The sequence below is a fragment of the Lissotriton vulgaris genome, chromosome 2_1, assembly GCF_964263255.1.
Source record: "Lissotriton vulgaris chromosome 2_1, aLisVul1.2, whole genome shotgun sequence".
Taxonomy (NCBI): Eukaryota; Metazoa; Chordata; class Amphibia; order Caudata; family Salamandridae; genus Lissotriton; species Lissotriton vulgaris.
In genome coordinates, this window is record NC_141687.1 from 1,236,715,691 (window position 1) to 1,236,740,013 (window position 24,323).

A 24,323-nucleotide genomic window follows, 5' to 3' on the forward strand; every position below is an offset into this window, starting at 1 on the left:
CCCCAAAACTGGGCGGCATATGTCTACAGGTCATGCAATACGCTGATAACATTATTATCATGGACCATACAAAAACAGGCCTACAAAGAGCGCTCACTGCCCTTAACATATATAACATAAAAAACAATCTTCTGACGAATGAATCAAAAACCAAAGTCATGATTTTTGGGAAACATTAAAAAAAGTAAAATCTGTCCTGACGAGCATGCGATCTGCACATAGTGACCTGCACTAGCTATAATTATCTAGGAGTGTGCTTTAATGAAAAGGCAAATCAAGTATCCCATCTTAAACATCTTTGGCCCAAGGGAGCAGGGGTTATTCACAGTCTGAAGCGATTGAATCAGCAATTGCACAGCCCGACAGCGGACCCAATTTTAAGGGTCCTCCACGTCAAACTGCTCCCGGCAGTGTCCTATGGTCACCTGGCCTTCCCTGGCAAAATGGATTAATTCTTAGTGAATTATCAAATAATGGCCTATAAGAAAATATTTTCGGCTCCCCAGCATGCAAGGAGGACGAGGCTGAGACTTGAGCTGGGCCTTGAAAGCGCAGATCTTCATTGTCTGGGAGACTTAATTAAATGTTATATCTGCGGGGGCGTGGCTAGCGGCCAAGCATGGCGGCAGCGTGAAGCGGGAGCTCCTCGCGGCATAACGGCCTTTCGTAAAATCCGATAATCTAATCCGTCACACTGCCTGCCCGAAGTGGCGGTACCTGCTCAGGAACCGAAGCAGCACCACCTGATCCAACTCCGACGAAAATCGAGTGCCGGGAACTGCACCTTCCAACACTTGCGCAGTGAGGCCTACGGCGGCCCGGCGACATCGGCCTGGCGTATTCATCGAACCCCGGCGGAAGTGTGACCTGCCCGGATTGAACTCAGTGGCGACTGCCGCCCCCCCTTCCCCCGGAAAGGGACGTAGTGAGAGACGCTTCAGTACAAGCACTAATGGTGAGAGTCTCTGGGGGGCCGTTGAGACTCGTGGAGGAGGGCGGCTGCCCGGGGCGGCAAACACCCGCAAAGAAGCCACGGCGGTGACTGAACAGTGAAAGTTTCCACACGTGGGCGGCACCTTGGTACCCCATCAAGCGCCATTTTGGAGGTGAGGCCTGGTCAGCTCGAGTGGAACGGGAAAGGAATAGGCACGCCAGGAGTGCAGACGCCTACTAGATGTGGCGATAACGAACAGAACCATCGTTGAGGCTGCCATCGACACGGTCCGGAGCCCTTGGATCCCTGCACTGCGGAACACCGCGTGAAGTACAGTGTCTAAGGTGTCATTGACGGTGTCGACAACACCCGGGAGCGGACTACTAGAAGAGTCCCGGCAGACCACACACCGGTCAGATGCCGATCGAGCTCCTGAAGCTGCAATCGTAGGGCGACCGTGTGCGGAGCTGAAAGTGACGGTGTGTTACCACTACAACGCATCTTTTACAACGCGTTCCGTTACAACGCGATTTTTACATCGCAAATACCATTACAATGCATGCCATTACAACGCATGGCATTACATAGCAGATGCTATTACAACGCATGGCATTACATCGTAAGTATTGGTAAGTATTTAATTTTTTTTTTTTATTTTATTTAATATTTTATAATTTATTTAATTATTATTAATTATTTAAAAATATTTATTTCGTTTTTAAATATTTTAAATTAAATATATTAATTTAAGTATTTTTTAAAATAAGTATGAGTATAGGAGTATATGTTTTGGGGTACTGATGTATATGTTTTGGGGTGTATGGGTATTTTTAGGTTTTAGGTTTTTGGGGTACAGGGGTGTTTTTAGGTTTTAGGGCAATGTTTGGGTTTTGGGGTACAGGGGTGTTTTTAGGTTTTTGGGCAGTGTTTGGGTTTTGGGGTACAGGGGTGTTTTTAGGTTTTAGGGCAGTGTTTGGGTTTTGGGGTACAGGGGTGTTTTTAGGTTTTAGGGCAGTGTTTGGGTTTTGGGGTACAGGGGTGTTTTTAGGTTTTAGGGCAGTGTTTGGGTTTTGGGGTACAGGGGTGTTTTTAGGTTTTAGGGCAGTGTTTGGGTTTTGGGGTACAGGGGTGTTTTTAGGTTTTAGGGCAGTGTTTGGGTTTTGGGGTACAGGGGTGTTTTTAGGTTTTAGGGCAGTGTTTGGGTTTTGGGGTACAGGGGTGTTTTTAGGTTTTAGGGCTGGGTTTGGGTTTTGGGGTACAGGGGTGTTTTTAGGTTTTAGGGCTGGGTTTGGGTTTTGGGGTACAGGGGTGTTTTTAGGTTTTAGGGCTGGGTTTGGGTTTTGGGGTACAGGGGTGTTTTTAGGTTTTAGGGCAGGGTTTGGGTTTTGGGGTACAGGGGTGTTTTTAGGTTTTAGGGCAGGGTTTGTTTTTTGGGGTACAGGGGTATTACGACTTTATATAAATTAAATTAATTAAATTAATTTTATTTAATTTAATAAAAATAATAACTATATTTACATTTATTAATTTAATTGTATTAATAAACGATTATTATTAAATTATATTATTTAATAATGTTTAATTAATTAAATTCTTTTAATTTTATTAAATATAATTATATTATGTATTATTTATAACTTATTTAAATTATAATTATATTTAATTTAATTATTTTTATTGTTATTAATTACATTATATTATTTTCTATTTATAAATTTTTTATATATCATTAATTATATTATTTTAAATATATTAAATTAATATCAATTTTAATATTAATTAAATTACTATAATTAAATTAATTACTGCTTTAAAAATGTTATGTTATTTTTATTAATAAATTACTATAATTAAATTAATTACTGCTTTAAAAATGTTATATTATTTTTATTATTTTAAATTAATTTAATTAACTTTATTACATTTTTTTAATTAAAATATACTTACCAATACTTACGATGTAATGCCATGCGTTGTAATACCATCTGCTATGTAATGCCATGCGTTGTAATGGCATGCATTGTAATGGTATTTGCGATGTAAAAAACGCGTTGTAACGGAACGCGTTGTAATACATCGCGTTGTACTGACACCAATCCGAAAGTGACGCACAGCGGCCATTGCTACCGCCCAGCCAACGCCTAAGCTCACGGGACAACGGGACACGAAGCTGCTCTGCCTCGAGTCATGGCGGGCAAAGGGAACAGAAGCGTTTCGACGCAGGCAAAATTGGATAAATTTGCCTATAGCCAACACGGCCACTCACAAGTCAGTGGGCGAAACTCCACAGGCGCTACTCCGGACATGGATGGTACCAAAAAAGTGACACTGGAAGTCATTATGAGGACCCTCTCAGAGGTGCAAACAACAGTGGGCTCCATTTCCTCCGAAGTTACTCTGCTACGGGCGGACTTTCAAAAGATGACCGAAAGGGTATCTCAGGTCGAGGTGGTTACAAAATCACTTATTGAAGACACTTCCGAACTACAAATAGCGATGGAACGCATGGAAAAAGTCACCAAGATGCTACAAGAAAAACTGGACGACCAGGAAGGGCGTTCCCGCAGAAACAACATACGCATTCTTGGCCTACCGGAAACAGAAGGGAAGGGAGCAATGGACCTCTTTGTCGAGGACCTCATCAAAAATAAACTGCAGCCTAAAGGCCTGTCCCATTTTTTCTCCATTGAGAGGGCGCACCGGGTGCCAGGTGGGAAGCCCAAACCGGGAGCGACGCCGCGGCCTGTACTGGCTAGACTGTTTAATTTCAGAGACAGGGATGCAATCTTGCAGGCGGCAAGAGTTTCACCGCCAGTCAAGCTCCAGAACTCCACTTTGGCCTTCTTTCCAGACTACACAGCAGAGGTGGCCAGGCGCCGGAAGTCCTTTACGGAGGTAAAGAAGACGCTGCGAGACAGAGGCCTGCCATATTCAATGCTGTTCCCTGCCAAATTGCGAATTGTAGCCGATGGAAAAGCATGGTTTTTTGACAAGCCGAAAGTGGCGCGAGACTGGCTTGATGGTTGGAGACAGGCGGGGCAACAAAAGCGTCCACACAGAGATCGACCACACCATCGTAACGACAAGCACACGGACGAGCAGAACAATCGTCCTTCACACCACGTTGATGCTGCGGGAGTGGAATCTGACTTGGAGCGGGACCCACTTGACTCTGGGCAGCCGGCCCCGATTTAGAGGTGGACTTCATAAGAGACAAAACGTACGAACTACAGGGACCTGGAGCTGGTTAAGCTGAGTAGGGTGGGCAATAGCCGGTGCCTGTAGGGGACTCACCAACCCCACGAGCAAGTAAGATAGTAGGGAATGGGGAAAAGCACTCTGCCAAGTTGGGGAAGCGGGCGGGAAACGGTCCGTGGAGCAGGGGAGCAGGGGAGCAGGGAGGGGGGATGGAGGGGGAGTTCGAATGTTAGTGTTATTGTTATTGGTCATCACTTCTACTCTATGGTACGCTATCACGCCAAAAGCCACACGATTATGGTACACTACCACACGGCGCCGCATCTGTGTTGATGTCGGCCACCGATCGCTTGCCACAATGATTACACGACCCGATGGCCCAACAGTTAAATGTAGTACCCGTTGAGGGCGCCCCTGCGATGGCTGACGTGCTCCCCCTGTGTATGCTTACCTGGAATGTTAGGGGCTTAGGGGATAAAATTAAAAGAGGTCTGGTCTGGCAAGACCATTAAACGCCAGGGACCTGACTTAGTGATGCTCCAAGAGACACACCTCGCAGGGTCAACATGTAAAGCACTTAACAGACGTGGGTATGTTATGGCAGTGCATGCAGAATTCACAAAAGGATCCAGGGGAAATGGGATACTCATGAAAAAATCATCCTCTTTTCTGGTGGAATGCCGCAGGATGGACGATCAGGGTCGCTTTGCGGCATTGCACGGACAATGGGAAGGAAGACCTCTGAATGTGGTCTCCGTGTACATCCCCCCGGCACTCCACTCAACGGCATTACCAGCACTTGGTAAATTTCTCCTAGACCTCCCGGAGGGTGACACAGTCATTGGAGGGGACATTAATGCAATAATAGACCCCGCGCTAGACACCTTCCCCGTGAGAGACGGCCCGAGGAGTTCTGCCACACTCCCTGGTTTTATAGAGGCGATGGGCCTTACGGATGTATGGCGACAGTTGAACCCAGCGGCTACCCACCACACATATTATTCTGCAGTACACAATAGCCTTTCACAAATAGACTATTTTTTATTTCTGTGGGTAGGTCTGGGATCAATAGATAAAATAGATATCCTGCCTAGAGGTGTGTCTGACCACTCCCCAGTATCTCTATTACTCACCACCAAAGAGAGGAAATGTGCTAGAATATACCCAATATACCCCAACTATTTGAAAATCCCTAAGATCAGGAAGAAACTCAAATTGGCAACCACGCAATATTTCAAAGAAAATGAAGGGACCGTCTCCTCGCCCTCAGTACTTTGGGAAGCTTATAAAACAGTCCTCAGAGGGGAAGCGATAGCAGCGATAACGGGACACAAACGGGATTCCAGACGTGAACTCACGGAACTAGAGCTAGCACTTCACAACGCGAACGTCACACACATGTCAAATCCCACAACGGAGACAACACACTTATTACAGCTCCGTCAACAACAATACCGGGATCATCTCAAAACGACCGTCAAAGGTTATCAAGCAAACACGTTACATAGAATATACGATGTGGGAGATAAGGCTGGGAAAATGCTAGCATGGCTGGACAGGAGAGGGGGCAGTAACAGAGGTATACAGAGACTTTACACGCATGATGGTCAACTACAGACACACCCTGAGCAAATAGTACACACCCTGGCACGTCACTTTCAAGAGATATATACCCCAGAACGTGACGTCACTACACAGACGGCGACAATTTCACTAGAAAACATTACCATCCCCGCGCTCACACAAGAGGCACAGCAAGAATTAGAAACTGACCTGTCGGAAGATGAAATCCAATTGGCGATACAAAATTTGCAATCCGGTAAGGCATTAGGCCCCAACGGACTGCCTGTGGAGTGGTATAAAGCGGTGGCTCCTATGCTAAGCAAACCGTTGCTAAATATGTATACTGAAAGCATTGAAAGGGCGGCACTACCGCTTGACCAGCGTACTGCCACCATAGTGGCTATACCTAAGCCGGATAAACCACCGACTGCATGCACCTCCAACCGCCCCATATCATTGCTTAACGTGGAAGCTAAAATCCTAGCAAAGATCCTGGCCAGCCGTTTGACATAACACCTGCACACGCTGATACACCCTGACCAGTCGGACTTCATGCCCCACAGGAGCACAGCAATGAATCTCAGGAGGGTCCATGGGGTGATGGCACGTGCACACCTTATTGCTGTGCAGGCGGTGATCCTTTCCCTTGATGCCAAAATGGCTTTCGACCTAGTGGAATGGGAATATCTATTTGCAGTGCCTACTCGTATGGGCTTCGGACCAAAATATATAGCATGGGTGCGACTGCTGCACACGTCACCGGTAGCACAGGTTGTGGCAAATGGACACATTTCAGCGTCGTTTCCACTGAAGCGGGGGACTAGACAGGGATGCCCATTGTCTCCTTTGCTCTTTGCCCTAGTGCTTGAACCACTGGCAATCCTGATTAGAACAACGCCACTATTTCAAGGTATCAGGTGGGAGGAGGGGTGGGAAGATAAGATCTCCCTATATGCTGACGATATGCTCATCTACATGGTTGACCCTAATAACAGGATCCCTGCCCTGTTGCACCTCTGTAACACACACGGGAAATCGTCGGGTTACACCCTGAACTGGTCAAAATCGGTGGTCTATGTACTCAGAGGCCCGGAGCCATTGTTGCGGGAGGACTGCCCCTTGGCCTTAACGACAACCTCCTTTAAATACTTGGGTATTTTCATCACGAATAATGTCACTGACTTCTTTGACACAAACTTAAAGCCACCTATGGAACGCCTACGTGCAGACGTTAAACACTGGGCGACTTTGCCCCTGACCCTCCTAGGGCGGGCGGCTTTGTATAAAATGATGGCACTCCCTAGTTTCTTATATGTGTTGGAAAATACCCCTTATTTGTTTGCACTGCGCTATTTTAAGCAAATTGCAGCGCTGGTCTCCAGCCTACTCTGGAATAATGGCCCGGCACGTATAGCGCATGATAAACTGGTGAAGAGTTGGTATGAGGGAGGGATTGCACTACCCAATGCCCAATTATACTACTGGGCGGCTCAACTTAAGATAATCAATCAATGGGTCCACACACCACGAGAGGACCCAGCATACAAAGCGGATTGGTCTCAACTGGGGACAGACAGCATGCTCTCCGTTTTATACAACAAGTCCCAGGTTAGAAAACTGATTGGCCCGACACAGCACACAGCGGCACTGTGGCATAAAGCGCAAACACGGCTGGGCTGGGCAGGGAAACTCACCAAACTGACGCCACTGTGGGATACAAAGTCATTGGGGAACCTCAGATCATGCAAAGGATTCACGCAGTGGGACCGCATAGGAATCTCCACGATAGGGGACCTATGGGAGAAAGGCACAGTGATTGCATTTCCGCAACTCCAACAGCAATACGGTTTAGGCCCCAACGAGACGTTCAGGTACGTACAGATACGCCACGCACTACTCCAAGCAATTCCACCAGACACTGATCTACCGGAATCTTCACCACTAGAAGATAGACTACTGACGGACTTTATGCCGCAGAGTGCAACTTCTCTCACATATAAAAAGTTAGTCAACAACCTGGGAGACCCCACATTACACCTCAAGGAGAAATGGGTGTGGGAAATAGGAGAGGTAGATGAATCGGAATGGAATGAAGAGCTTGCCTCACTGAGGGAAGTAGGCATATCGGCAAAATTCAGATTAGTGCAACTCAAAATTCTGCACCTAGTTTACTACACTAGAACGTTACTTCACAGGATACAAAGGACACCACACCCATTCTGCCTCAGGGGATGCGGGGAGGAAGGGAATCTGTTCCACACCCTATGGGAATGCCCGCAGATACAAGAATACTGGAAACAAATTATGCGCACTGTCTCCCAAGCACTTAAGATATCTATCCTGCCTGAACCTCGAAAGTGTCTGTTGAACATTTGGGACCCCAATGATTTGGACAGGTATGGACTGTTGTGGGTCACGCTAGCCATTACAGTAGCCAAGAGGGACATAGCACAAAAATGGGGTGTTCCAGAACTACCTACAGCGGCTCGATGGGCCAAAAATATGGACTTGTTGATGGTGACGGAAAGGGCGGTGTATGTGCTTAGGGCTTGCCCCCGGAAATGGAACAAGATCTGGGCTCCCTGGAATACTTATAGAGGGGAAATCTGTGAACCCTTGCCAGAAAACGAAGATCTAGATTCTGAGGGGGAGGATGAATAGGAGGGTGGGTGTTTAGTTCTTCATGCACCGGGCTATCGCACGATTGTGGCTTAATCATACACCGAACTGTAATTAAAATGGATGGCTGATAGATGTTGAAGTATACAGAAGACATACTGTGCGTGATGACAAATAGTTTGATTTTCTTTTCTTTTATTGTTATTTTAAAAACCTTTCGCGCATTATTGAACATGATATTGAGGGCTAGAGGGATATACCTTATATATATATGAGACAGATTAGTTATGATCCAATTACTGTACTGAGGACAATTAATGTTACACATCCATGTATCTGTTGGGACTACATTTAACAAATGTTAAAATACGCACTACCATACTGTACTTCCGGTCTATTATTGCACAGAACCAAGATGAATCCTATTTGCAATATTGTACATGTCACTAATGCCTTCATGTCAATAAAGATTTTCAAAAATAAAAATGTTATATCTGCATTCTACGTGCTCCAGCTCAATCCATGAAAGAACAATTGCAATCAGTGTTTACAGATGAACTCTCTCCTTGGCACAGACAGCTGCATTTGGCCATCTCCATATTGAAGATTGAAATCATCAACTTTTCTAATCCAATCGTTTCCCTGTCAATGTGGAAAAAAACGATTAAAAGCCAAATTACTCTAGTGTCATTCGAGAGAGATGTTGCTCGGCTCCCCAAAAAAACACTCCTTGCAGCTTTGAATGAATCGTATATTAAGGGGAAATCTCAACCATATTTTAACTATTCTCTTCAATCACAGACCCGCAATAAAATCATTTATATGAGGTTGTTAGCCCTTCCCATTCATGACTTTAACCCGCTGTGGGCTCGGAGGAATGGTCAACTAGCATGTAGGCTCTGCAATTATCCATATGAGTCCTGGTTACATTTGTTATGTTGTTGCCCTCATCTTGCCAATGATCGCCGACGCCTACTGGTTCCAGTTTTTCAGGAAAAGTCACTGAGACATTGCAGGGAAGCATCTGATTTGTGCTTCTGTAACAATTCAGCCCAAGTTCTAGCAAGAGGTGGGAAGTTTGTTACCATTATTTTAACTGCACTGCATAATGCTCAGTATTAAGAAACTGACATGCTCTACTCTTATTGCCTAAATCAACGCTGATGGAAGGTAAACATTTAGTAACAAGTATTGTGACACTCTTTGCTATTGTCTTTTATACTACACACCTTTTCTGGATCAAACGGCCAATTGTGATATATTCAACTAACTTGAAATGTTGCTCTTTGGACTTTAAATATATCTGTATTCCCAGACTTACAAATGTGTACATAACTTTTATTAATTCTCATATTTTAATATTTTATCGAGTATCAATATGATGTTAGTATGTTACGGTTTTAATTAACTGTCTAATAAATTACTTCTTCTGACTGTGTGTCTTGACTTGCTTCAGCGTGGCATCTAGCATTGGTGTAGATGCACTGGGGCCCAGATTCCTGAGGGGCCCATTGAACCCTGATCATTTCTTTATCTAACTACCCCAACATCAGTCAAAAGGGTCCTTTTCCTAGCTTGCACCAAGACCCATGCATCCTTGCTATGCTACTGACTTGCTTGATGTGTGGTTGGTAAATGAGATTATCAGAAGAGATACATCCGTACTCTGCAATTATCCCTAAAAAACTGTTGATATGTAAAGGTTCATCTATGGTTGTGTTGAATAATTTAGATTCAGCTTGAAAGCATTGAACTCTGGCTGAATGATATTTGCATCATAAAATGTGGCCCCGGCATAACTAATTGCTTGTGGAACATTTAACCCACTAATGAATCCTTTGCATGTAGGTTTTCATTGCTAGCTAGGGGCTTGACTTTGAGAGGGTGGGTTTATTCATAACATTCCCAGCATTCTTCCTGTTAGTAGTGGACTGTGTGTATTTGCTTCTATTTTACAGTAGGCAGTAGCTTTGTGGATTTAGCACATTTCCGAATTTGCAAGAGAATAATGTTGGTGTTTTTCCCCAGGTGATGGTGTTCCAATGCCAAGGTTGTGTCTGTCTGGTTTTTACTGCCCTCAGAACAGCAGCACTAGCACTGATCACCCCTGCCCTGTGGGCACATATGGGAGCAAGATGGGCAGTGCCATGGAGTCAGACTGTGAACCCTGCCCAGCAGGTGAGAACAGGAAATTAGCCTGCTGTTAATTCTGAGACACAAACAGAGCTCTACCTTCCAATAAGGAGCAATGAAGGAAGGGAGCAGGCCTCAAGGAGTGATTGCAGCAATAAGAAGATGGGGGGTTACTACAAAAACTGCTTCATGAGAGCAACAGGATCCCCTTATGGGGGACAGTTTTGTGCTTTAGAAATCCTTCATTCATCCACTTGTCCATTCATTCAGACACAGAAACAATGCTAGGGCGGGGGAATTACCAGGGGAAGGTGGGAAGAAACCACAGTCTCAAACAAAACAGAAATACATCTGGATACAGAGGAGACTGAGTCTGGAATTCTTAGCAAGGGGAAGGCATGAACTAATGAACAGCAAGATATATCTGTGGGGAAACGGGCCACTATGGCTTAGTGCACAGGAACATGGTGCTGGCTGTGATGACCTATCTCTGAGATTTCTCTTTTTGTCATTCCAGGAATGTTTTGTTCTGCTCCTGGTCTACCCCAGCCTTCGGGGTACTGCTATGCTGGTTATTATTGCACCCTGGGAGCTACTGATCCCAGGCCCATGGCATCTCGTGTAAGCATCAGAAGTTTACCTAATGTGTGTGTTGCAGCGCAAGCGTGATAACATTTTTTTTATGCTTACTCTTCTTGATCTACGATCCACAGATTAATCTTTATCCACCATTAGGAGGGTGGAAATAAAGGTGGCCAAAACACCACATTAGTTGTTCAATAAGGACCATTAGTTGACAGCTGACTCACAAATTTTAGATCAGATTTAGGTACTCCACTCTCAAGACCATGCTGTGGAAATAAAGAATAGCAACAGGAAGACCCAACGTCCGGAAGAAGGTAAGTTGGACTAGAATTATGCAGACCAAAAGCTCTGCAACAGAAAACAAAAGAAGTAAATCTTGATATTCTGACAGAGCTTGCTGATTCTCCCTACAATGCATCAAATTATTTCTGAAATAGCACAGTTTAAATTGAAGAACCAATAAGACTCAAAAATAGACTCAAGCAGGTAATAGATTAATTTAGTTATTGTATTAAAGATTCAAAATCCATAGCAATCAGCAATCTTTTGAGAATTTCAGTTAAGAATATCACAGTTTGCATTAAAGAACCAAACATTTAGATAAGGCTTTATCGGATGGTTAATTAAAAAATCAGTTTACAGAGTTACGGAGTGCCACTACCTTTAAAGGCAGAAGGATAGTTTGTTTGTCTAACAGCTCAAATCCTACAAAGAAGTGGAAAGGGTTCAGATTTAGAGTCCATTTAGGGCAAGTCCATCAGCATAGACCAAAATAAATGAAGGAAATATTAAATGGTTCGGCAATTAAGGTTTCAGTCCATCAGCTACCGACTGCAGCATCAGCAAAGCATTTCAAAAGTAAGAGGATAGTTCTTAATATTCATCAAAAACCAATCAGCATAACGTCCAGGTCTCAGAGAAGTTAAAATCAGAATGGCGATGCCTCTCTTTTGGGGTTACTTCTTTATAAAGTCTCTAACAAGGTCCCAGTTATGTAGCATCACACCCCTATTGAAAGACTGTCATATGCTCTGATTCACATAATGTCACCTAGGAAACAGCGAGATGCTTTCGCATGCTAGTCATGAGAAACGAAAGATTTAAAGGTCCACATAGGCCTAACATCAGATGAAAAAGAAATACCAAGTATCCATCTATAGCAACAGCTGAAATCCTGTTCCCTCAGGAATATTTATCTGTGAACATTGAACAAACATTTAGGAATGTTGAAAATAATACATGTACAGAACAAATAAAGGAACATTTGACTAGTTGTAAATGGACCATTGTTTTAGGTCAGGGGGAAAGTCAGAATTAGAGAAAAAGCTTTTTCAGAAAAGCCTTTACATTGACATTACACATTTTAAATGAAATAAACTCAAAATCAATATCAAATATACTGTAATATGCCATTTAACATATTGAATTGGTAGATCTTTCACCAGATATTATTACATGGAAATAGCTAATGTTAGAAATACCCTACTATCACATTTTTTCTCAACATTCATATAAGTATATATATTTTTTAATTTACACTGCAAAATTTGTTTTTCACTTATCATAAACTATAGAATATCTAGTATTATTAGCCAAAATATCAAGACCATACCTAGTTTCTACACATGTTTGCACCGACTTTTCTAAATGGTGCATTCTATCAGAAGGCATTAGAAACACTAGGCCCCTCTATTAACAGCACAATTTCCTCAGTAAATGCTAATAAACAACATGTTCATGAGAAATTCTCATTACTGCAACTCGTTTACATATTTATTTATTTATTTATAAAGCGCCTGAATCACCCCTAAAGGGGTATCTCCGCACTGTGGAGGTGCTGCAGTAGGCCGTGAGGCGAGATATCTTAAAATAATACAGTTTGAAGGAGCCTTCTGAATTAGAGGTGATCAGAGCATTGCCGCAGAAGGATAGGAAGTTGGTTGCAGAAAAGAAGGGCTGGGTGAAAGAGCTTTCCCACCAAGTCGCGCTTTTTTGAACCGTGATACAAAAAGCAAAGACTTGGTTCCTGGAAGGTATGTAAAGGTTGAATTTTATTGCAAGATAGCTGGGCCCTTTGCCATTCAAGGCCTTGAGTACAATACAGCAGATTTTAAGTTTGATTCGTTTGCGTACTGGGAGTAAATGAAGTTGTTGAAGGAGTGTAAGGGAGGGAGTTCTAGAGGGGGTATTCGTAACAAGGCATGCTGCAGTGTTTTGGACCACCTGTAATCTGCTCAGCGAGGACTCATTAGCTGAGACCATAAGAGCATTGCAATAGTCCAGGCGGCTTAGTACTAATGCCTAGATGAGAGTTTTCTGTGTGGACATCGGGAGGAAGAGGAAGACTCTCCGTAGCAAGCCAAGTACATGAAAGCAGGAGCCAGCGGTGGTTGCAATGTTCTCTTTCATGGCCATACCCTGGTCTTGGCGTATACCAAGGTTCTTGACTACAGTTTTGGGCTCTGGAAGGTCGCCTAGCTCCGTCAGCCACCAATCTGAGGACCACAGTAGCGGGGCATCTCCAAACAACATAATCTCGGTCTTCCCTGCATTTAGCTGGAGGAAATTGTTCCTCATCCAGCTTGCTATGGCTATCATATCTGCTGAGAAGACTGGGCATTGAGGGTGGATTTGTTAAATGAGAATAAAAGCTGAGTGTTGTCATCATATGAGATTGGTATGAAGCCTAATGTTCTCAGTACGTCCGCCAGGGAGGGGCATGCAAATGTTGAATAAAGTGGGACTGGGACAGGAGCCCGGAGGTACTCCCTTAGTCAGTCCCATAGTCTTTGATTGAAAGGGATCTAGGTTGATAGTCTAATAGTCTGATAGTCGCCATCCACCTGAGCGCCTGTCCTCGGAGTCCGATTTCTTTGAGTCTAATGAGTAGGATCGGGTGGGAGACCTGGTCGAAAGTGGCTGATAGATCCAGCGGCACGAGAAGTACTGCTTGTCCGCTGTCCAGAGACTGCCTGATGTTATCAATGACAGAAATCAAGACTGACTCAGTGCTGTGCCTGGGCCTAAATCCAGATTGTGAAGGATCAAGGCATCCCGTGGATTCGACATGGTCGTTATGTGTTTGTTGATGTATTTTTCCTGTATCTTACTCAGGAAGGGAAGAAGAGAAATAGGACAAAAAGTGGATAAATCATCCATTGGCGCCTTGATATTCTTGCAGATAGGAATAACTTGTGCCGCCTTCCATTCTGCAGAGAGATGTCCCTCTCTCAAAGAGAGATTATGAATTGAGAAAATGTGCGGTGAATGTTATTTGGAAGGCATAGTGGAAATTTTGGCTGGAATAATAGCTAGTGGTGAGCCTGATTTTACTGTGAATAACAGTGATTAGTAAGAGGAGGGAAAAGGAAATTTTCCAACAACTGTACCTTAGTTATGGTGCAGGGGCAGCAGGGCGAAAGAACCTGCTCCGGATTCTGTGGTTTTATCATAGATCAGCTTATTTTCTGTGTGAAGTGTGTTGCGATTCTGTCACAGAGTGCTTGAGAGGGAACCTCCTCATTGTCGCAGGCCTTTGGATTAGGAAAAGATTTGAGGATTTGGTATAAGACTTTAGGGGCATTCGCTGCCTGATTGAGCTGTAGCGCGATATGAGCTGTTTTTATATTTTGTGGCATAGTGTCAAGGCAATAAACAAAAGAAGAGAGGTTGAGGTCTCTTATAAGCCACTTAGATGGAGCCAAACAACTCGTGGAGTTCGCACCCTATTTGGGTTTGAAAAGAAAGCCCTCACACACCGACCTGGTCGGTGTCATGCTTCATCATCGGGCCCCACCGAAGAGACCTAATGCCTCTTCAGTGTGCTGCGACGCCAGGAGACTGCGGAGCTGGTTTGTGTGAAGGGTGTGTTTTGAGGTTAAATTAAACTTAAAAGTGTCTAAAGGGTATCTAAAAAAAGTTTATTAGTGATCCCTAGGACACAAGTAAAAAGGTTCTATGTGTCTGAATTATAATGACAAAGGTAATGGATGGTTTAATTCAGATTTAACTTAGTCAACATGTTTCAGCCTTAGGGGAGGTTTTAATTTACCTAGGCATTCGTCAGGACAATGATAAACCCCGGCGGTATGGACTCTCTAATCGTCCACCCTGACCTGGGGGCGTGAAAGTGAAAAATTAATAAAAAGGTGTTAAAGTGCATAAAAAATGGAAGAGCAAATGCTCATTCCGAAAAATCACTCCTAGTTATGGAGTGTATCGGCACTTTAAAGTTTGGCGCTATCTGCACCATGGGTCTCAGGAGGGGGGTTGGAGTGTCCCTGGCACATCGCCCTCAGCACTCGCAGCCCACTTGTACAACTCGTACTTCCTCAACCGGACCCCGACGATCGTCGGGGTCCGGTTGAGGAAGTACGAGGTGTACAAGTGGGCTGCGAGTGCTGAGGGCGATTTGCCAGGGACACTCCAACCCCCCTCCTGAGACCCATGGTGCAGATAGCGCCAAACTTTAAAGTACCGATACACTCCATAACTAGGAGTGATTTTTCGGAATGAGCATTTGCTCTTGCATTTTTTATGCACTTTAACACCTTTTTATTAATTTTTCACTTTCACGCCCCCAGGTCAGGGTGGACGATTAGAGAGTCCATACCGCCGGGGTTTATCATTGTCCTGACGAATGCCTAGGTAAATTAAAACCTCCCCTAAGGCTGAAACATGTTGACTAAGTTAAATCTGAATTAAACCATCCATTACCTTTGGCATTATAATTCAGACACATAGAACCTTTTTACTTGTGTCCTAGGGATCACTAATAAACTTTTTTTAGATACCCTTCAGACACTTTTAAGTTTAATTTAACCTCACAACACACCCTTCACACAAACCAGCTCCGCAGTCTCCTGGCGTCGCAGCACACCGAAGAGGCATTAGGTCTCTTCGGTGGGGCCCGATGATGAAGCATGACACCGACCAGGTCGGTGTGTGAGGGCTTTCTTTTCAAACCCAAATAGGGTGCGAACTCCACGAGTCGTTTGGCTCCATCTAAGTGGCTTATAAGAGACCTCAACCTCTCTTCTTTTGTTTATTGACATATAATTGGGGATTAAGAGAGTGTTCTTGTACTTCCCTACCTCTCCCATTGTTATTCTATAGTGTCAAGGCAGTCTTATATCTCTCTTTATCCTGGCCATCGTGTGAGTGGCGCCAGCGTCTTTCCAGAGTCTTACACCCACGTTTTTCCATCCGAAGGTTGGCCAAAACCAGGCTGTGTGGGCCTCCGGGGCAGGTTAGGGTGTAGTTTTCAGAGGGGCTACATGATCAACGGCCGTTTTTATAGTGGAATTGTATATCGAGCCAGGCATTCCTCTATGTTATCAGACTCCAGGTTCCAAGAAGTTGGAATAGTGTCCTGAAATTGGTTTGGGCTGATTTTGGGCCATTGTCTGTGAAGATGGTGGGGGCTGGCAGGGTGGCATCTTGCACCCTAGGGCCTGATGTGGATGTCAATTAGTGCATGGTCTGTCCATGTAACTGTGCGAGGGGGTTTAGAGAGAAGATTGGGAGAGTTGGTGAGGATAAGATCTAATGTATGTCCCACTATATGTTTGGGCCGTCATTGATCTCATCAAGTTCTAAGGTCAGTCAGGAGCGCAGAGGCGTCTTGATTGGTGGAGCACTCACTGTGCATATTAAAATCTCCCAGAAGTAAGAAATTCTAGGTGGATAAGACATGCAGGGCTATTCATTCCGTAAGTTGGAACGAGAAGTCAGAAAAGGGGCCGGGAGTAAGCATGAGCGAATTTTGCGGATCTCGCGTTCGCGAATTTTGCGGATTTGCGGATTCGCAATCCGCAAAATCCACGAATTCCCGCGAATTTGCGGATTTTTTATTTTTTTGTGTTCGCCCGTGTTTCTGCCAGTTCGCGAGGGTTTTTACAATTTCGCAATTTGCGAACTTACCTGTCGGGTCGCAAGTTTTGCGAACTTGTTGTTTCTACGTGTCCAGCCTGTTTGGGACACTCTTCTTCATCACTGCCACTCTCTGTCACCACTGCCACTCTCTGACTACTCATGCCACCCTCTGGCCCACCCATGCCACCCTCTGTTTCATCACCACACCCTCTGGTTGTCCAGTGTACATTATTTTCGGCAAAGCAAAGCACACCTTCCCTGCCTCAAGTGACCTGAATTAATTTGGGGCTGATTAATGTGTCACAGAATATTTTTTTAGCTGGCACCTGCTTCCTTAGTGCGCCCTGATTAGTGATCTTTTGCACTTGCTAAGTGCTTTCATTGTTGCAAAATTAGTTACAAAACCTGCCCTGCCCCAACTGACAATAATGAATTAGGGGCTGATTAATGGATTTTAACTTCCAGCCTGGCTCCTGCTTGTCTCCCTTAGCTGTAATTCAGGACCTTTGTGGCATATGTGTAACTATTCTGAGGTTCAGAGCAGGGTCACATAATAGTTTCAACTGGCAACTGAACTCTGGAGGGGCCCCTCAGGAAGCACTACAGGAAATGGCTACTAATGATGAGCCTGAACTTTTGAACCTGGTAAGTAGTTACTTTCAGTTTTGCTAAGATCGTATTTCTGCAATTTTGCACTTATTCGCGGGGCGCGAACTCACGCGAACAGTGCGAGCAGTGCGAGCAAAATCCGCTGCTCGCGGATTTGCGGATTTTGCGGGAGATTCGCGAATCTCGCGGATTGCGAATTTCCCGAAAATCCGCAAAATCCGCGAGCGGAACGGATTTTCCGCCCATGCCTAGCCGGGAGGCCGATAAACAAGAGCACATTTCCAACTCTATTGCAATAGCAGGTCCATCGTAAAGATCAAGATTTCGATCTTATCATTACACTATTGTTCGAGTTTAGAGACTTTAATGACATCTTTATGGATAATTGCTATCCCTCAGCCCCCTTTGGCCTGTCTGTCCAGCCTTTGGATGCGGTAGCCCTCCGGTAGTGCCACTGCATATATTAGTATTGCTTTGCACGTATGTTTTCTTCACCTTTCATTTTAAAGCATGCTTTTAGATTGCTACTACTATGCTTATCTCACTTTCATGGGTCACTGTGTCTAACCTGTGCAAAGTGCACTTTCAGTTTTTAGTGCCTTTCATTGATTAATGTGTAGTGTATTAAGATTTGTGAAATGTTGCATCATCAGGCTCCCCTCAAATTGCAAATCAAGCCATCATTTTATCTAGCACATCAGATCTCGTCTCGGAATATTGGTGCGTTGTCTTTAACCTTTTCTTTCTACTCTATTCCAAAAATTTTCATTTCATTACAATTTTACATTGTTCATCTTTCATTTCATTGTTCTTTTCACTCCTCAATTTGTATCCTCCCTGTATTTGCAAAATTTAATTTACAATATATTCAGCATTATGCACAAAGAGATAGCCACTAAAGGTCTCAAAATGGAAATCACTAATCCATTCCCTAAGTTTCCCAACCAGTTGCTAACATTTGACAATCCCTTACTTATGGTTTCCCAGGCACTATCTGCTTTTAAGTATTTTATTAAGTCAGTAACGTTTTTAATATAACCTTCTAAGTCTTTACTCCTGTCTGGTATTTAAGTGCAGCAATTTGGGCCTTATAATACTGGGCAGACTCCACCTTCCTTAGCGAGAAGGACATCCTAGGCAAGTTGATTTTGAATCACCATTGATCTTACCAATATCATTTCTTCATCTACAACAGAAAACCCCAAGGTGTACAAGTAAAAGTTTATCAACAAAAGTAGACAGCTTTCTAATTTTATGAGAATTAATGCTACTCCTACTGAACTCCAAATATAACGCCCACTATTTCACTTGCACTCACACTTCTTTTCATTTTCTCATTTGTATCTACTAGTTCTTCTAATTCCTTTAACATGATAACTTTTCCAAATTACAACCTCCATACCAACCTTTCAGCAATTTGTAAATAAGCACTCTTCCCACAAATATAATACACCCCAGGAAATTTAGGATCTACACCTACCAAATATCTTCCTCAATTATCACACATTTCAAATGTATATTCACATTTGCTAAGTCCTACAAAACCAGTATTGGCATTTTATTTTTTTCTGTGTACACAAAGTTTGCATTTGTGTTGCCAGTCTAAAACTAATGAAATCATTCCCTCTATGATTTTATTTGTGGTAAGCTCCAAGGAATCAATTTAGTCAATGCATTTATACTATATATTACATTATCTCATCTACTCTCCACTAAATTTATACAATTCTTTTCAGTTCTCACAAATTTACATATCAGGGTATTTCTAAGTGCATAAGCCATGTCCAAAGTCTGAGTTGGTCTAAATATGTAACTCATAGTTTCACCTATTGAAGCTTCAAAATGGGGATTTAAAAGTTTAAGAAGAGGCAGTTCATAAAAGATTCCATCTTGATTAGAATATATCATATTGCAGTTGGTTGGTACCATCAAATAAACTAGCTAACACATACACTGCAAGAAATTCCAGAAGTTAAAGGTAAGCTACTCCCTCAGCAACTGATGAAGGTATTTTGCATTCAAACATAGCAATCACCAACATCCATAGTATTAACATATTCGCTAAGCTGAATAGTATAAACATTTGAGCTAAAATCCATTCCCAAAGCATTGCTGGGTAAAAGTTGTCATTCAAGTCAATAGGGTCAGAGTAATTTCTTTTAGTAGTTCTGGCAAGCATATTAAGCTTAGAATCTTTCACAGAAGCATAATATGGCAGCATTAAGAAAATAAGCATTGTGATTAATATCAAGACAACAATGGAAAGAATCAAAGTATATACACATTTGCATTTGGAGGAGATTCCGGTGCAGAATCTCCTGGCTTTTAAAAATGTCAACAATTTAATTAAAGGAAAATCAAAAATGGCAGCAGTGGTTTGAGCAATTTCAAAAATTATGGCAAAGCTCAAAATCTTCTTAGATACAGGAAGACTCTCCTATGAGCTTCATTGATAAGTATATTCAGGAAAAACTGTGTCAGACCATCAATTGTTACATCCAGATTAAAATTCAAATCAACAACAAAGTGTGTTTCAAAGAGGTTCACATGGAAGCGTATTGTTAAGGCAATGCTTGTGGAACTCTCTCTCCCATTCATTGGCATGTAAATAAGTCAATGGAGGAGATGCTTGCCTTTGACTTGGTACTTTTGCTCTTTTTAGTTCTCGCTAGCGAATGCAGCGCATGTGTTGCTTCGCCTTGCGAGCCTCTATTGTTGCCACTTTCTGTGCTGTAGGGAGACAGGAGATGGCACGTGTCGACAGGAGATGTGCACGCGTACGGACAGGAGATGTGCACTTCGTACACATGCACATCTCCTGTCCCCGGAGCCAGTGAAAGCAGGGTGGGTAGTTTATCACCCGGGCCTGTCACTTGCCTGCAACCCCAGTGGCCACCAGAGCTGGCACCCTTCCTGGCTGTGAACTAACGAAAACATCCCCTCCCTGAGTGGAGTCACTGACCCCCCAGCCGCAGGGGCCATTAATCAGTCAAGCTGCACGTCCTGCTCAGCTGCTAACCAGGGGCACGTCCACGCGGCAGGCCTCGCCTCCATGCCGTCCTGGAGGGAGGTTTACAAGTTCAGCGGCACCTTTTACCAACCTACTGCATTTTACTTTCAACTTTCACTTGCTGGAGCGTTTCCTGAGCAGGGAAAGGCAACTGAGCTGTTGGAAGTCTGAACAAAAACGCGCCACCCAGTCTGCAAACCAGGAGGGTTTTAAAGGGGCCGGGGAATGACGCCACAGTGTTTATTTTGGGGAGGGGGGCGTGTGATAGTGACGCGTCACTGAGTAAATGCTAGCTCCTCTTCACTGACTGGCTGGAGAGGAGGGGCGCTTGCGCTGCTTAATGGTCATTGCTAATCCTACATTCTAGTTAGGGATGTCAGTACTATTTTTTGCCTGCAAACTTTTCCGTTGTTTACCATTTTTGCTTGTTGCAAAGTTGTCATTAACTGGAGTTTTCTTAACGCCTAGCTGGGTAATTTTCAAGCTGGTTCGGCCCAGGCAAATTTTTCTGTTAGTTTAATTTGATACCGCTTTTCTACTACGCACAGTGGCAGTGCACATCAGATGATCACTTTTCTGTGATGTTTATCTTATGTAGAACGTTTCTGTTTTTGTTCGATAAGGATATTTGCTGCCTAACTTTAAGCAAAAGTCACTAAATTCATGCGGAAGTGAAAAAGTAGGGAATAAAAAAATGAAATCTATACAAAAATGGCCGTAGATCTTTGTTAAGGTGCAACTTGTAAAGAAATACACTGGGGCAGATTTATGTTAACTGGCGCATCCCGAGGGATGCGCCAGTTAACATGCGCCACAGTGCGCCACAGCTACGCCACCCATGGTGCGCCGCATTTATGATGCGGCGCACCATGGGGCAAAACGGCACAGATGCGTCACGCATCTGTGCCGGAAATGTGGCGCATTGCTGGAGTTGCGTCGCAAGCGCGACGCAGCTCCAGCAATGCTCTGGGGGGGCCTATTCTTTCAATGCTGCCTCAAGCCTTACGCCTGCTTCGAGCAGGCGCAGGGTTTTGACGCAGCATTGCCCTGAAAGTGACTGAGTGAAATCTTGTAGATTTCACTCAGCCACTTTCAAGAGGCGTTCCTGCGCAGGAACGCCCCCCCCTGCGCAGGAACGCCTCCTCATGGCGCAGTGCTGTACAACGTGACGCATCTCCTAGATGCGTCACGTTGTAAATAGGGCGCAGGGATGCGCCACGTTTCCGCGCCGTTGCGTCACGCAACGGCGGCGTAAACGTGGCGCAAGCCCTTCATAAATCTGCCCCACTTTGTCTACACATTGTTCTAATGGAAGCTCCACCCACGTAATCGCACTTTGTGATCCTGGGCAAATTATATTTTCTCCCAGTGTCCCTTAAGTGTGAAAAATTTGGAAAGTTTATTGGTAGTCCCAATAGCTGACACAAACCAACAAGCCTCTCAACCAGTGAGTGGTAGCAGGCGGCAACCTTACTTCGGGGCAGTTGGCCCACCTTGGTAATTCCCACCGCAAACTCAAGTTTTTTAAGGTCCATAGTTTCAAAGGAAGAAAAAGTGTTATGAATCTGGCTCTGACTGCCAAGAGGCTTTCAACCTCATGCCTTCATGCTAATCCCTCAGCCTCCATGTGCATCCCCCCAGACCCTGCCTTCGCATGGAGCCCTCCTTTTCACTCCCCGCCTCCATGCTCATCCCCAACAAACATGCTCAACCCCCAGCATCCTTGCTCATTCAGCTACCTTCATAGCTATCTGTTGCCATAATGAGCATCCCCCAGTCTACATGTTTAGCCTCCAGCCTCCAAAATCAACACAGAGCCTCCAAAATCAACACAGAGCCTCCATGTTAATCTCTCAGCCTCCATCCTTAACTGAAGCCTCCACGCTCATTGATCTACCTCCATTCCCAGTACCTGCCTCTCTGCTCACCCCCAGCCTCTAGGTTCAACAGAAAAGAACAGGAGAAGGGCAGCGCTGGAGGTGGCATGGGGTATCCATAAATTCAAAAGAGAGCTCTTGTAAAGAGACCCACCTTGATAGGAGACCCGATCAAGGATAATCAGCAGTTTGGGGATTGGATGATGGAACTTAGTGAAGAGCTTCCCGAGAAAGGAAGTGCGGAATAAGAAAATGTCGGCACCATGGTTCTCGTTGCCTCTTAAAAAGAAACAAGGGGAAGTAAGGGCACTAGAGAGAATATGGCGGCGAGACTATGATAGCAAGAATCTCATCAACTACAAATCCGCCTGGCGGCAATACCACGGCCAAATTAAGACTGCCAAAATGGATTTTTATACGGAAGCCATAAAAAACAAGGGAAATAAATCAAAAGAGATTTTTAAGATTGCCAACATCTTTATGAATCCCAAGGCCCTGTCGCAAGATATTCCTCCTTCTCAAAATCTCTGCAATACGATAGCAGATTTCTTTGAAAACAAAGTCCACATGGTAATCAAAGACTTTCACCCTAACAACCCACTGGACCTAAACGAGAACACCAGGGCATTGTCACATAAGGCTAGCATGAATCGTTTTTCTCCCATTAACCTGGAGGAAACCTATACAGCCATCTTGTCCTTTAAATCAGGATCTCCCTTCGACCCGTGCCCCACCATGGTCTTGCAGTCCATGGTGGACACAGTAAATCTCATCATCAATAGTATAATAAATTATTCGCTTGACCAGGCACGGATACCTGCAGAATGGAAATTAGCGGCGGTTAAACCCCTTCAAAAAAAGTTGGTAGCAAACCCCACTACCCTTTCAAATCTACGGCCTATCTCGCTCCTACCCACGCTTTGTAAATTAACTGAAAAATTTGTAAACAAACAGGTAACCACCTTTCTGGAAGATAACAATGCTTGGCATCCAAACCAAGCGGGTTTCAGGGCCCAACAATCCACAGAATCAGCTCTCCTCTTTACTTCAGAAATGGACCAGGGCAAAAAGGCCGTCCTGGTCCTATTAGACTTATCTGCGGCTTTCAATACGGTCTCACATGAAATACTCATAGACCGCTTAGCCGCAGTGGGTGTAGCAGGAAACGTGCTGGGCTGGATTAAGGTTTTTTTTTAGAAAATAGGAGGCAAGTGGTCACGTTGGGGCAGTTTAGCTCAGAGGAGAAAAAGCTTACCTCAGGGGTCCCTCAGGGATTCTGCCTGAGACCTACTCTTTTTAACTTGTATATGACCCCTCTGATTGATCTGATATCATCCTTTAGGATAAACACCATTTCCTATGCGGATGATACGCAGCTCATCTTGGTGCTGGATGGGGATTCAACAGAGGCGGAAGAAAACCTAAAAAACTGTCTCTCAGCTACTTTTAGATGGATGAGTGAGAATCACCTCAGATGTTACTCAGGGAAAACCGAGATCCTGCCTTTTGGCCTCGACAATTCTTTCAGCCCCAAGCAGTGGTGGCCTAAAGATGCCACCATACCCCCTAATACAAATAATGTAGTGAGGAATCTAGGAGTCTAGTTAGATGCTGCCCTATCTTTCAAGCAACAGGCTCTAGCCATAGCGGGTTCGTGTTTTAGTATCATCAAAGGCCTGAGGAAATTTTTTGATTTCCTACCACTTACAGCCAGGCACACGGTAGCAGTGGCCCTTATAACATCTCAACTAGATTACTGCAACAGTCTATATTCAGGCACAACCAAATCGGTCACCCACAAGTTACTGATGGTCCAGCATGCAGCGGCCAGATTGGTGCAGAGATGGCCTAGAAAATCATCAGCCACTGCGGCAATGGACGCCCTCCATTGGCTACCAATCCGAAAAAGAGTACTGTTTAA

General features: G+C 44.2%; 1 protein-coding gene across 1 annotated transcript in view; it reads left to right on the forward strand.

The window, feature by feature from the left end:
* Positions 1–24,323, forward strand: part of LOC147732424 (uncharacterized) — a 2,559,122-nt gene that overhangs the window by 1,320,201 nt on the left and 1,214,598 nt on the right. The window contains exons 65-66 of the mRNA XM_086954262.1: positions 10,343–10,492; positions 10,965–11,072. Coding sequence (XP_086810388.1) covers positions 10,343–10,492; positions 10,965–11,072 — 258 coding nt within the window. The remainder of the gene's footprint in view (positions 1–10,342; positions 10,493–10,964; positions 11,073–24,323) is intronic.